A 12,431-nucleotide genomic window follows, 5' to 3' on the forward strand; every position below is an offset into this window, starting at 1 on the left:
CCCCTGCACCCACCCCCTGCACTCACATAGGCCCCCACGATGCTGCTCTTGGCGGCCACGAAGATGAGGCAGATGAAGATGGCAGAGCCCAGCATGCCCACAGCGCACACCAGCGGGTCGGCCCTCTGGGTCCGCAGGCGGCACCAGCGCGTAGCTCCTGCCCCCGTGACCACACCCAGAAAACCCGTGAAGCAGGTGATGGCCCCAAAGATGAGGCTGCAGAGACAGAGGACAGTGGGGCGTGGGTTAAGGGGGCAGAGCTGGGGTACGGAGGCTGACCGCATCCCTCACCACCCACCCCCCCCCGCCTGCCCCCTGGCACCGACCCCCGGGCCCGGCCCCACCTGTCCTTGGCCCCACAGGGCGGGCTGCTGCAGGTTTCTGCCGTCTTCTGCACGACTTGGGCGCGGTGCAGGTAGAGCGGAATCCACATGCCGAGGGCCCCTGTGGCGAAGGACACGGCCGACGTGGCCAGGGAGGAGAAGACGTAGCTGCGGCTGGAGAGAGGCCGGGGCAGCAACACTGAGCAGGGGGGACTGGCACCCCTGCAGCTGGCAGGGCCCAGGAGGCAGGCTTTCCGCCCTCACACCCTCCCCCCATGGGCAGAAGGCCTCAGATACCTTCCCTGCAGGCTCCGGGGCTGAGGCCTCTGGCTTCAGGAATCATAAACACTAATGGTCTCAGCACTGTCAACAGTGGAGATTCCAGGGAGTCTGGCCAAGCAGGCGAGGGGGGAATGTCCTCTCATCTCGGAACCCCTCCCTCTTCCCACTGGACCCCTCCCAGCAGCACTCACTTGCGGATCAGGGCCTTCATGTCCCGAAGCCATGACGTCCGTGCCTTGAGCTGCCCCCCAAGCTGGTCGGCGTGGCCCCTCTTCGTGGCCGGGACCAGGACAAGGATGAGTGTTCCTGTGATCATGCCCAGGATGGGGGACACCTGGCGGGGCAGGGTGCACCAAGTTAGGACACGAGGTCCCCAGAGTCTTTGTCTCTCTTTGGCACTGGGAAGGGGTACCAGGCCAGCCATGCCTTCTCTGGGCCCCGGGCTCCTCCTCTGGGCTCATATCTGCCCAGTCTTCCAGATCGGGCAAAGCCACCAGTGGTGATGCCAGCACAAAGGGCTGGTGGGCTCCAAATGGGCTGTCCAGACTAGGGGTGGGATGGGAGAGGGGACCGAAAGTGAAAGGGAAGGAGGGAGGGATGGTCAGAATGGAGGAAGGAAGGAGGATAGATTACTAAATAGAGAGACAGACAGATGGATGAATGCTCAGATAGATGGATTGCTGGGTGGATGAATTAACACATGGAAACACAGGAGGATGGATAAACGGATGGATGATGGATGGAACAAAAGGAAGACAGGTAGGTGGGCGGATGAGAACTAGGAGAGTTCCTGGGGTCAGGGGCCAGATACCAGCTCTTACCCACCTCCCTGGGTCTGGGAAAGTTTCTTAGGCCAGCTCCTCTCCCTGGGGAGGGTGGGCACTGAGAAGGGACTGGTTGGGCATGAAACTTTCAGCTAATATATCAAGTAGGTGACCATTTGGAAGGGGCCCATGTGGGTGGCTCAGCAGTAAAGAATTTGCCTGCAATGCAGGCAACCTGGGTTTGATCCCCGCATTGGGAAGATTCCCTGGAGGAGGCATGCCAAGCCACTCTAGTACTCTTGCCTAGGGAATCCCACGGACAGAGGTGCAGGCTGCAGTCCTCAGGGTCATAAAGAGTTGGACACAACTGAAGTGACTAAGCAGCCGCAGCAGCATGGGGGTCCCAGGGGAACAGAGGCTCGGGGGCCCCTCTGGGTCTTCCTTGCATCCTGCCCAGTGTCAAGAACAGAATCTGCAAGGCCCCAGGCCTCTCTCCAGATGGAAGAAGCACATCTTGGGAGCCTGGATTCCAATCCGCCAGCTCCTCCACCGGCTCATGAGAACAGGGAAATCTGTACCCACCCCCACCAGGCCTGGGAGCCCGTGGGCTGGGAAGTTCCTCTCCATTTGCCGTCTCCCCCCACCTCCCATCAAAAAATTCCACGGAGGCTGCTTCCTTCCTGCTTTTGAGGAAAAAACACTTTGTCTTAAGCTTCCTCTCCTTCGCGAGACTGGGGATCTCTGTTTCCTCTGATTGCACCGTCCGGGGGCCTTGGCGCACTTGTGCTGAATCCTCCTGCAGGACAGGAAGCGGCCCTGCACGGGTGTCTCAGTCCCACCCTGGCACAGTGCCCCCCGCCCCCCCGGCTCGAACCAGGAAGTGCCACCATGAACCTGGAATTTCCTTTGTCCTCACAGACTGCAGCCCCTGAGGGTGGCGGGGACAAGTCTGGCTCTCTGACACCTCAAAGTGGGCTCATGGAGAAGAGCCCAGGTCTGCGAGGTGGGAAGCTAGGGGACCAGGCCTGGGCTCTGTCCCCGAATCTCTGGGTGACCCTGGGCAAGAGCTGCTCTGGGGGAGGTGTCCTTACCCGCAAGGCCCAGTGCCAGTCTCCGGCTGCCTGCTTCACGCTGGAGCCGGTGATGTAGCCCAGGCCGCTGCAGAGAAAGCAGCATAGTCAGGCAGGGACGGGCAGGGGTGTGGGGGTCAGGGGATGCTCACCAGTCTAGGAGGCCCCCAGCCCTGCCCCACCCCAACACCCCCTCAGCCAGCCAGGGAGCTGGTCCCGGCGGCTTCCAACGCTGACCGCCCGCATGCTTGGGTCACAGAGAGCCGGACTCTCAAGGAGAGCGGATGGTCAGAAATCCAAGGGGACCCTGCCCTGGATCCCTCACCTGCCCAGCGGGATGGCGAAGTAGAAGACAGACAGCATGAGCGTGCGCGTGTTCTTGGTGAAGAGGTCGCCGATGATGGTGGGCGCGATGGTGGAGTAGCTGGCCTCGCCGATGCCCACCAGCCCGCGGGAGAGGACCAGCAGCCAGAAGTGCTGTGGGAGAGGGGTGCAGGCTGCGGGGGACCGTCCTGCTCCTCTGCCTGCTCATCCTCGGTCCCCGCTTTGCTCCCCACCCCCTGCGGGGCCCCGGAGCCAGGATGGAGCCTGAGCAACAACTACACCCTGGGCCACTTCGTCTTAGTTTCCGCCTCTGAATAGCGGGTCGGACTGGGCCCAGGACTGGGATGGAGCTGGACCTTCCTGGGCTGAGAGTTGTAGGTGTGGCAGGAACAGCAGCCTGTGTCTCCCCTGCCAGCCTCACCGATTAGGAGCCTTCATCCCTGGGTTCTGGCCCCACCATGGGAGCCTCAAGCCAGCCCCACTCTGAGTCCCATCCCCCGCCAGGGCCGCTGGGCTGACCCTGGCGGCACCGAGGACCCAGTGTACACCGGGAGCAGGCAGGGCGAGCCCAGTGGGCTCGGCACCCCTCCCCCACCACACATCAAAGAGCAGAGCCCAGCTGAGCCGGGAAGGGTGGGGCCGTGCCAGCTGCCAGTGGTCCTACCCGCTTTGATGTGGACCCGGCCCCTGCATCCCCTCAGCTGCCCAGGGCCTGAGAACCAAGCCTGGTCATTTTCCCCCGGCCCCACCCAGCCCACCCATCCGGCCCAGCATCGCCCACATGCAGCCCTCCTCCGGGTCTCCGTTTCCCGCTCTCCATCTCCATCGCTTTCCCAGCCCTCTCCCCGCATCGCTGGTCCTGCCCACCCATCTCTGTGCCTCTCGTTTCCATAGTTCATTCACCCTTTCACTCTCCATCTTCCTTCCCCTGGCCCCCTGCCTGTGCTGCTTTCCCTGGGAATCAGCTGCCCACAGCCTTCGCCTAGTTTTCTGTTGGATTCTTTGTCTGTCTTGCATTGGTTTCTGTTAGCTTCTTATATATCATGGGAATCGACATTTATTAGATAGGTCACAAATATTTTCCACCATCATCTTTCTTTCCACTTTTTTACAGGGAGTTTCATCACACAGAAGCTTTGTGTTATTTAATTCAATGCTGTCCCAGCTGCTGATTTTCCCTTAATGGTTTCTGAATTTCACATCTTGCTCAGGAAGGGCTAGTCCATCCCAGAACAACAACAACATATATATATTCTCTTATCTTTTGTGTTTATTTTAGAAAGAGAAAGAAAATGGGAATGATGTCCTGTTCTCCTCCATTACAAGAGCAGGCAGATAAGACCTCTTTGACAAAGGATCCCATTGATCTTCACTCCTCCCCCTGGAACGGGATATCTTGTGCATTTGTCATGACTTCTACCTTTGCCTGTGTGTACACATACCAGGGGACAACATTCAGTGTCCCCTGTATGCTTTCAAAAAAACATCAAATGACCATGTTTTTCTCCCTGCATCTTGTCCCACAACTTGCTTTTTTTCCCTTCATCTTTTGGAAACCCATTTCAGCTGGTAAATGTAGATGGAGTTCATTCATTTGCTGCCAAGAATCTCATAGCATGAATACACCCCATTCTATCTGGGCATCCCCCTAGTCATGATCATTTAGACTATTTGTCTTCTCTCTCCCTGTCTCTTTTTTTCTATTACAAAACTATGACAGATGTCCTTGCATGCACCCGTCACTTTGTCCATGAGGTGGAGTTTCTCTCTTCAGCATATACTTCGAAGTAGAAGGCAGGGCTCTGGGGTGTACACAGAATTTTATAAAATCCTGCCACTTTGCTCTTCAAAGAGGCACTCCCAATTTACACTCCCACCAGCAGCTTTAATAACACTTGGTATTGTCAGCCTTTTTAATTGCTGCCAATCTGATGGGTGTGAAATGGCATCTCATTGTTGTTTTAATTTGCAGTGCCCTCATTACTCTCGAAGCCAAGAATCATCTCTTCCTACATACATCGCCCTTTGGGGATCTTCCTCAAGAATTGCCTCTCACTATTCTTTGCCTATTTTTTTTTTACTGAGCTATTTGTCTTTTTCCTGTTGATTTTTATAGTTTGCTTTTAACTTTACTTTCATCTATCTGGGATTTATTTTGAAGTGTGGTTAGAAATACAGACCATACTTTATCTTCCATCCAGATGGACACCCAGTTCTCCCAACACCATTTATCTGAGATGCAACTTTCATTCTCCCATGAAAAGGAGTACTCTGTTTCCTCGATCTCTTAGTTTATCTCTCTGCTGTTTTAGTTAGAATAGCCATGTTGTGATAACTAATGGGGCAAGGCCCCTTTCACTGTTATTTTCACAATGCTCTTGGCTGTTCCTGGGCATTTTCTCTGCCAAATTAACTTCAGAATCACATTGCCAAGGTCCACCAAAAACCCCATGGGACTCAGAACATGACTGCAGTGAATTTAGAGATGAATTGGGGGTGACCCGTCTGTTTCTCCCCCCGCCTCTGTTCATCTTCTCCCCCCAGCTCTCCTTTCCTTCCACACACCCAGAACGGTGCCCAGACTTGACATCATGGTCCTAGACTCACTGGTCAATCCCAGAAGCAGCCTCGTGGGCAGGACAACACCCGGGGGGTGCCCAGGAGTTTCTTCTGGTCCATTCCCCATTTTTGACTGTGGCATCAGGCTCTACCGTATGCTCTATGTCTGGAGCTTAGCTGACCTGACCCTCCTCCTTGAAGTTGTCCCATGAAGCAAAGCTGGAACCCCCAAATCTACCAGTTCTCTCTGCCCTCACCTCCAACCTCCTTTCAAAAAGTGTAAATCTAACTCACCCTTCCCTTCTTCAGACTCTCTCCCAGGGTCCCAGAAAGAAGTTCAGGCCTCCCAACTTGGCAGTCAAGGCTCTCCATGACCTGGTCCCTGCCTTCCTCTCCAATCAAAGCACTCTCCTCCTTGACCTGTCAACACTCTACACCATTTATGCCTCCATAGGACTGCTCCCTCAGCCTGTGCCATCTTCACCAAAAGGCCAAAACTGCCTGTCTTGCCTGCCCAGCCCAAGTGCCACCTCCTCCAGGAAGTCTTCCCTGACTACACAGATGTCAAAGACTGCCCTCTCCAGTGAGCACTTTCAGCACTTTGCATATCTTGAAAGTCTGAATGTGGGAGCTCCTGTCACATCTTCCCACACCCAGCCTGTATGCCCCCAAGGCCAGGGACTCCTCTTTTGTCCCCTAGGCTGGAAACTCCCTGAGGATAAGACCTGATTATCCCCCTTCTTCCTCTATCTCCATCTACAATAGCCATCATGTGATTGTCCTTCCTCTGTTTGAACACCCCTAGTGACGGGACACTCACTACCTATCAGAGCAACATATCTCCTCTTTGGAAGAAAGAACAGAAATAAAAATGTGTTGAACACCTTCCATGTATGTGTCAGGGTGTGGACATCCACCAGTTCAGTTACTTCTCACAACAGCCCTTCAAGCTGAGAAGTGTTATCCCCCTATTAAAGTGAGGAAACTGAGGCTCAGAGAAGTAAAGCAAGTTTCTCCAGATCACAAAGCTGAATGGGCCACAAAACTGGAATCTTCAAACCCTGAACTGTGGGAGCCAAGTCAGAAACAACTTCCTTATGTTGAACTGATGTTTATTTCCGGAGGACTTTGATCCAGGGAGCTGGCTGGTCATTGGACAAAGAGCAAACTGTGTGAGGCCCAGAGAAAAGTAGCGATATATCTAGTCTTGCAGCAAGATGACAGCAGAGCCAAGACTAGAACCCAAGGTCCTGACTCCTTGGCCCGACTTGCTTCCCCCCGTTCCTCACATTCTCTGCAAATCAGAAGTAGTTCAGGGAGAGTTAAGATGTCCCACCAGGCTACGAGTCCTTCATCTCAAGGCCAGCACAGGGAAAGCCCACCAGCAAGGCCAGTGTACTGAAGTACCCAAAGACCCCCTCATCCCACTCTACTTAAACCCAACAGGCTGGAACCCCAGTCTAGACTAGGACAGGTCAGTCAGACTAGCCACCCCCTGGAGGAACCAGGACACATGGACGGGACGCACAGGAATGAGAATGCTAGGTGGGAAGCCCGCGCAGGCCTCACCTGCTGGGGGATGAAGGAGCTGGAGAACGTGACCGCCGACCAGAAGAAAATCCCGCAGCTGAGGATCACTTTCCTGTTGAAGCGGTCACCCAGGTAGCCGAAGATGGGGGCGGCCACCATGAAGCTGCAGATGAAAACTGCGTGGGAGAGGAGAGATTCAGGCGTGGGGCAGGGGGTGGGAGGGTCCCACGGCAGAGCCCACCTGCTCAGATCACCCAGCAAGAGACCAAGTGCCTTTTGAGGAAGCAGCCCCCACCCAAGAAAGGCAGCCTCGGCCAGAGCCCGGGCCCAGGGGAGCCAGAACAGCCCCATTGGATTAGGAGACCGCATAATTGCATCCTCTTCAATGCCCAGCAGAAGGTGAGCCCTTCGGGTACTTGAAAAGGGCTAAGCTATCCACTCCAGTGTTCCTGGGCTTTCCTGGTGGCTCAGCTGGTAAAGAATCTACCTGCAATGTGGGAGACCTGGGTCCAATCCTTGGAGAAGGGAACAGCTACCCACCCCAGTATTCTGGCCTGGAGAATTCCATGGACTGTATAGTCCATGGGATTGCAGAGAGCCAGACACAACTGAGTGACTTTCACTTTTTAAAAGAGTGAAGATTTATTCATGGAACACATCCATGCACCAGGGTCTGTTCTAGGGGTTCACCACATCACATCTTGTGTGTCCTTTTGATCCCCACCCCATCTCACTTATCTCTCTCACACACTCAGAGAGAAGTGACTTCCCCATAGCTCCAACGGCAGGAAATGTTCCAGTGGGAATTTGACCCCCTATGTGTCTGACTCGAGCCAGTCTTCCTTATACTTTGCCACACTGCTCTCATTATATTTGAAAAAGAGGTTCAGAGAGGGAAAGGGACCTGCCCAAGGCCACACAGCAAAAGAGGGCAGAACTGAACCTGGAAACCCAGGTCTTATACTGGCCTGATCACACAGTCACCCGTACTCCCAGTAAGTTACAGAGGCTTTCCTAACAATTAGGAACATTGTCATCTCTTTGTTCATTCATTCATTCAATAACTCACTCATTCACCCATCCTTTCATCCATTCAACAAAGACAAAAATTCCTGGCCTCTTGAAGTTTTCATCCTAGTGAGAAACAGACAATAAAATTTAAAATATAATACGTCAGGTGGTGACAAGTGCTAAGGAGGGGAAAAGTGCAGAAAAAGGAGATAGGAAAAGCATGAAAGAGAAGAATACAGGCATAAACATTTTAAATAGAAAGGTCAGAGAAGGTGACATTTCAACAAAGACCTGGAGGAGATGAGGAGATGAATCATGCAGATATTAGATTAAGAACAGCAAATGCAAAGGTCCTGGGGCAGAAGTGGGCTTAGCGTATTTGTGGAATGACAGAGAGACCAGAGTAGCTGATGTAGAGGGACCTGGAGGAAAGGCCAGATGGGGTAGGGCCTTGTGGCCCACTGAGGTGACTGTGGCTTCTAGTGAGAGAGGAAGACACCAGAGGATGCTGAGCAGAGGCGTGAGGTGACCTGGTTTTGTTCTTCCAGAACAAGAGAGCAGCAAAGTCTTAGAGAACCCCATGGGGATGGCTCTAGCAGGATGGGAGGGGCCTTGGGGGTCCCAGGTGGGATGAAGAGGCCAGCAAGGCAGGGTAAGCGCGAGGTCATGCGGAGAGGCAGCCCCTGATTCCTCCTCCTGGAAGGCGGACCCGCAGCTGACGGGCAGATGGCCAGACAAAGCCTGGGTGAGCAGACACGGTGGCCTCTGACCGCCAAGTTGGATGTTCACAGGGGCTGGCTGGTCTCTCACAGGCCTGCTTCCCTAGAAGAGACAGAGGGAGGGAGAAAGGCAGGCTGGAGCAGCGTGACCGTGTGTATGGGTGTGAGGGTACTTTTTAATCCCAACTGGGTGATGGAGGCCTGCTGCAGAATCAGCACAGCAGAGAGGTGCAAGAATCTGGGCTCCAGACACACTGCCCAGGCTCAAATTCAGCTCTGTTCCTTGCCAGCGGGGTGACCTTGGGCAGGTCACAACCTCTCTGTTCCTCATTCCGTGGTATGCTGATAAATGTTTAGCAACTGTCTCTCCAAAAGTGGGGGAGGCGGGCCCTGATGTGTAGTGTTGCCAGTTTTCATGGTGCAAATACTCCCAATGTGGCCTGATTTCAAGCTCCCAACATGATGTCACTAATCAGAATTGAGAAGAGATACACAGTCACGCAGAGCTGTATATGAGTCCAGATTCAACAGACATAAATAACCTAAGGAACGTAGATAATAGATACAAGGCAGTAAAACAATTAGGAAGTGATGAATCTTGAGTGTTTATTACCTTTGTTTTTAATATGTTGTTTAATTGTAAGTTGATGTAATTTAGTTTTTAACAACGGTCTGTGCTTAACAACCAGCTCACACAATTCCTGAAAATTTAACAATCAACTCTCAGGAGTCTAAGCCACCTCCGGCGTGCCAACTTCCTCATCTGTGAAATGATAAAAATAGCAACTCCCGGCTTGCTCTGGGCACTACTGAGATAATGCTTGTAAAGTGCTTAATGCCATGCCCTGCCCAGAGTGGGTCAACCTCGGTCAACAATGGGCCCTTGTTTAGATCAGTCAAGGTAGAAATTAGTTCCTTGTATCTAGAAAAAGAATTGTTCCTGCTGGGTCTGCCTCCCAGGATCTGCCTGAGATCAGAGCAGAATAGGGGTAGGAAAGAGACTGCAGTCTCCTGAGGACTCCACATGTTAGGAAAGAAGGAAGAATCATTCCCTCTATGCCTGTCTCTACAAGGTGGGGAGTGGGCAGAAAAAAAATCAGAGTAGGAGTTGCCTGCGCTGTTCGACCAAGGAGTAGACTTCATCTGCGGGTTGCCCAGCTTAAAGAGTTAAAATGCCAAGGAACCAGCAAGTAGGGCTAAATTCTGCCAAGACAGTGAAGGGAGGCTCCCTGGAGGCAGTGATGCCAGAGTTAGGCATTGAAGGCTGCATAGGAGTTTACTCTGGTGATGATAACACTTAAAATCAAGAATACTAAAAGATCAGTTACAAATCATATGACTGTATAATGGTTAATGAGCCGTAATGCTGACCATTAATAAAAACTGCAGTTACCATTTATGGAGCATTTCTTCTAGGCAAGGCCCAGGGATATACCCTGGACATAAGCACAAATCCTCTCAATCTGATTATATTACCTTCATCTTACAGAAGACACAATAGAGGCTTAAAGGAGTGATATCACACAGCTAGTTGTGGCTGAGCCAGAATTTATACTCCAGCTTGACTCCAAAGTCCTTGCTCTAAATCACACTACAGACTGCCAGGCCGAGAAGGCAGAAGATCCCAGCTGATGTTCCAAAAGTCAGAGAAAGTTCAGGATGCGTCGGGGACAGCAGGAAGATGCATGAGGCTGCAGGCTGGGAAGGTGATGGAGGGAGCAGCAGGGGATGGGGGAGGGGGAGGGGGACCAGGCCCTAACCCTTAAGACCGGGTTTGGTGGTTAGTGAGTGGGCAGTGGGAGATCCGCAGCACTAGACAAGCCCCCACTGGATGGGTGCCGAGGGGCTGAAGGAGGTGGGTCAGTCCTCAGCCAGACATCCAGCCATCCTTGTCCAACCCTTCCCTCGTGTCCACAGCGGAACCGGAAGGTAGCCCCTCTGGCACTTTCCCCACTGGGTTTTGTGCATGCTCCTATGGGTGGCTGGAGGCACCCAGGACTGCAGATGGACTCCTGTTGAAGCAGCCACACCCTTTCCCCACCCTCATCCTGCCGAAGGGCGCCGAGTCCCAACCGGAGCTCTACCTTCCGTCCCATTTTACAGCTGGGGCCACCGGGAGGTGGAGGAAATTGCCCAAGATGACACAGCAACCCTCTTGACCTTGACCTCCCTTGCTCCTCAGGGTCTTCCCCTTGGGGACAGGGGAGTCCAAGGTCAGCAGGAAGACTCAATCCATCTTGACAGCCCTCCCCTTCTGCTCAGGGGAGACAAGAGAAAGGACCTCTCATGGCCCTCAGGGATGTCACAGGCCAGCAGAGAAGCCTGAACACAACCAGGTAGGGACCAGAGGAAAACAAATTCCCAGCAGAAGAAACAGCACAGGCAATGCGTGGACAGGTGACCCATGTCCCAGAAAAGGGCCAGAGCCTTCTCCGGCCAGCAGGAAGCTCTGATGAAAATAAAGACCAGCCCAGGCTAGAAGCTTCCTGGGCCCACCACCGCCAACCCCATAGTCTTTGTTTATTCGAGGAGAGCTTTCTGGGCAGAGTGGCTGCCCCACCCCTGGTCTCGGCAGGGATGGCTTTCCCAGCACGAGGACATCCTGCGGTCAGGGTGTGGGGAAGCCCTCCGTCAGCTCACATGTGCTGAGCCCACAGGTCCCGGACAATGGGACAATGGCAGGGAGCCAGGGCAGGGGGCAGGGACGGCCCTGTGGGAGGAGCCGGAGCCCCTGGCTCACCCGAAGAAGCTGGGTCTGAGCCTCGCTGCTTCCTCAGCAAGATGGGCGATGCCCCCTTCTCACTTTTTCTTTAATTTTTTTGCCTCCCAGCACCTGCTTCCCAAATAGCACAGTGGTAAAGAATCCGCCTGCCAATGCAGGAGACACAGGTTTGACTCCTGGATCGGGAAGATGCCCTGGAGGAGGAAAGGGCAACCCACTCCAGTATTCTTGTCTGGAGAATCCCATGGACAGACAAGCCTGGTGGGCTACAGTATATGGGGTCACAAAGAGTTGGACACGACTGAGCATGCACGCACGTGTGCTTGTGGGATCTATGTCCCTGGGGACAGAACCTGCATCCTCTGCAGTGGAAGCGCAGAGTCTTAACCACTGGACTGCCAGGAAGTCCCACCTCCTCCTCACAGGGCCAACAGGAAGTCATCAGGGCTTGAGAGCATCCCGAAGGCGCCCTCCACCTCTCATGGTGCTGGCTGAAAGCCTTCTCCCGGTGGGCCTGCTGAGGAGGCCAGCACCCACAGCTCAGAGCAACCCCCGCTGAGAGTTCTGAGCCCTGGCAGGCAGCCCCAGGAACCCCTCCACCACCAGTCCCCACACCCCACCCCCTGGGGCTGCTGAGAAGGTAGTCCTGGAGCAGAAGTGGGTGAGGTCTGCACTGGGGGAGCCCTGGGCTCCCACACCATGGCCTTGGAGCACGTGTCCAGCCCCACCTCAGCCCGGGCTGGACCAGGGTTATTTTTACAAAATCCGGATCCGACCAACTTATTATTGGAAGGAGACTCGCCATCCTTCACATCCTGTGGGCAGGGAGGGAGCTCGGGCAAGCATGGGGTGGCGGGGGTCAGGCTATGCCTGCCCATGGGATATGGAGGATGGAGGCCCAGGCCGGCTAAGATGATCAGGAGGACCCAGATCAGCCCCCACCCCCGATCAGTGCCTGGACACCCACCACACTCAAGAGTTGCGGCAGGAAGGAGGGGAACTACACCTCTTTCAGACTCTGCTCAGGATATAGACCCTAGGCTGGCCACTGAGGCCTCGGGAAGAGAGGTTCTCCAGCATCCCTTCAGACAGGAGGGCCATGGAGGGGACAGCCACGGGGGCTGCCC

The 12,431-nt window shown here is 54.2% G+C and overlaps 1 protein-coding gene across 3 annotated transcripts in view; it reads right to left on the minus strand.

Moving 5' to 3' along the window:
• The window catches only part of SPNS2 (SPNS lysolipid transporter 2, sphingosine-1-phosphate), a 37,146-nt gene that overhangs the window by 4,907 nt on the left and 19,808 nt on the right, over positions 1-12,431 (minus strand). For all 3 annotated transcript variants that reach the window (XR_010659625.1, XM_065908920.1, XM_065908922.1), the window contains exons 3-8: positions 6,892-7,028; positions 2,765-2,916; positions 2,461-2,527; positions 797-939; positions 345-497; positions 27-216 (exon numbers count right to left, since the gene is read on the minus strand). Coding sequence is in view for 2 of the 3 variants with exons in the window: in XM_065908920.1 (XP_065764992.1) it covers positions 27-216; positions 345-497; positions 797-939; positions 2,461-2,527; positions 2,765-2,916; positions 6,892-7,028 (842 nt within the window). In the remaining variant the exon portion in view is untranslated. The remainder of the gene's footprint in view (positions 1-26; positions 217-344; positions 498-796; positions 940-2,460; positions 2,528-2,764; positions 2,917-6,891; positions 7,029-12,431) is intronic.

The sequence above is a fragment of the Muntiacus reevesi genome, chromosome 18 (genome assembly GCF_963930625.1).
Source record: "Muntiacus reevesi chromosome 18, mMunRee1.1, whole genome shotgun sequence".
Taxonomy (NCBI): domain Eukaryota; kingdom Metazoa; phylum Chordata; class Mammalia; order Artiodactyla; family Cervidae; genus Muntiacus; species Muntiacus reevesi.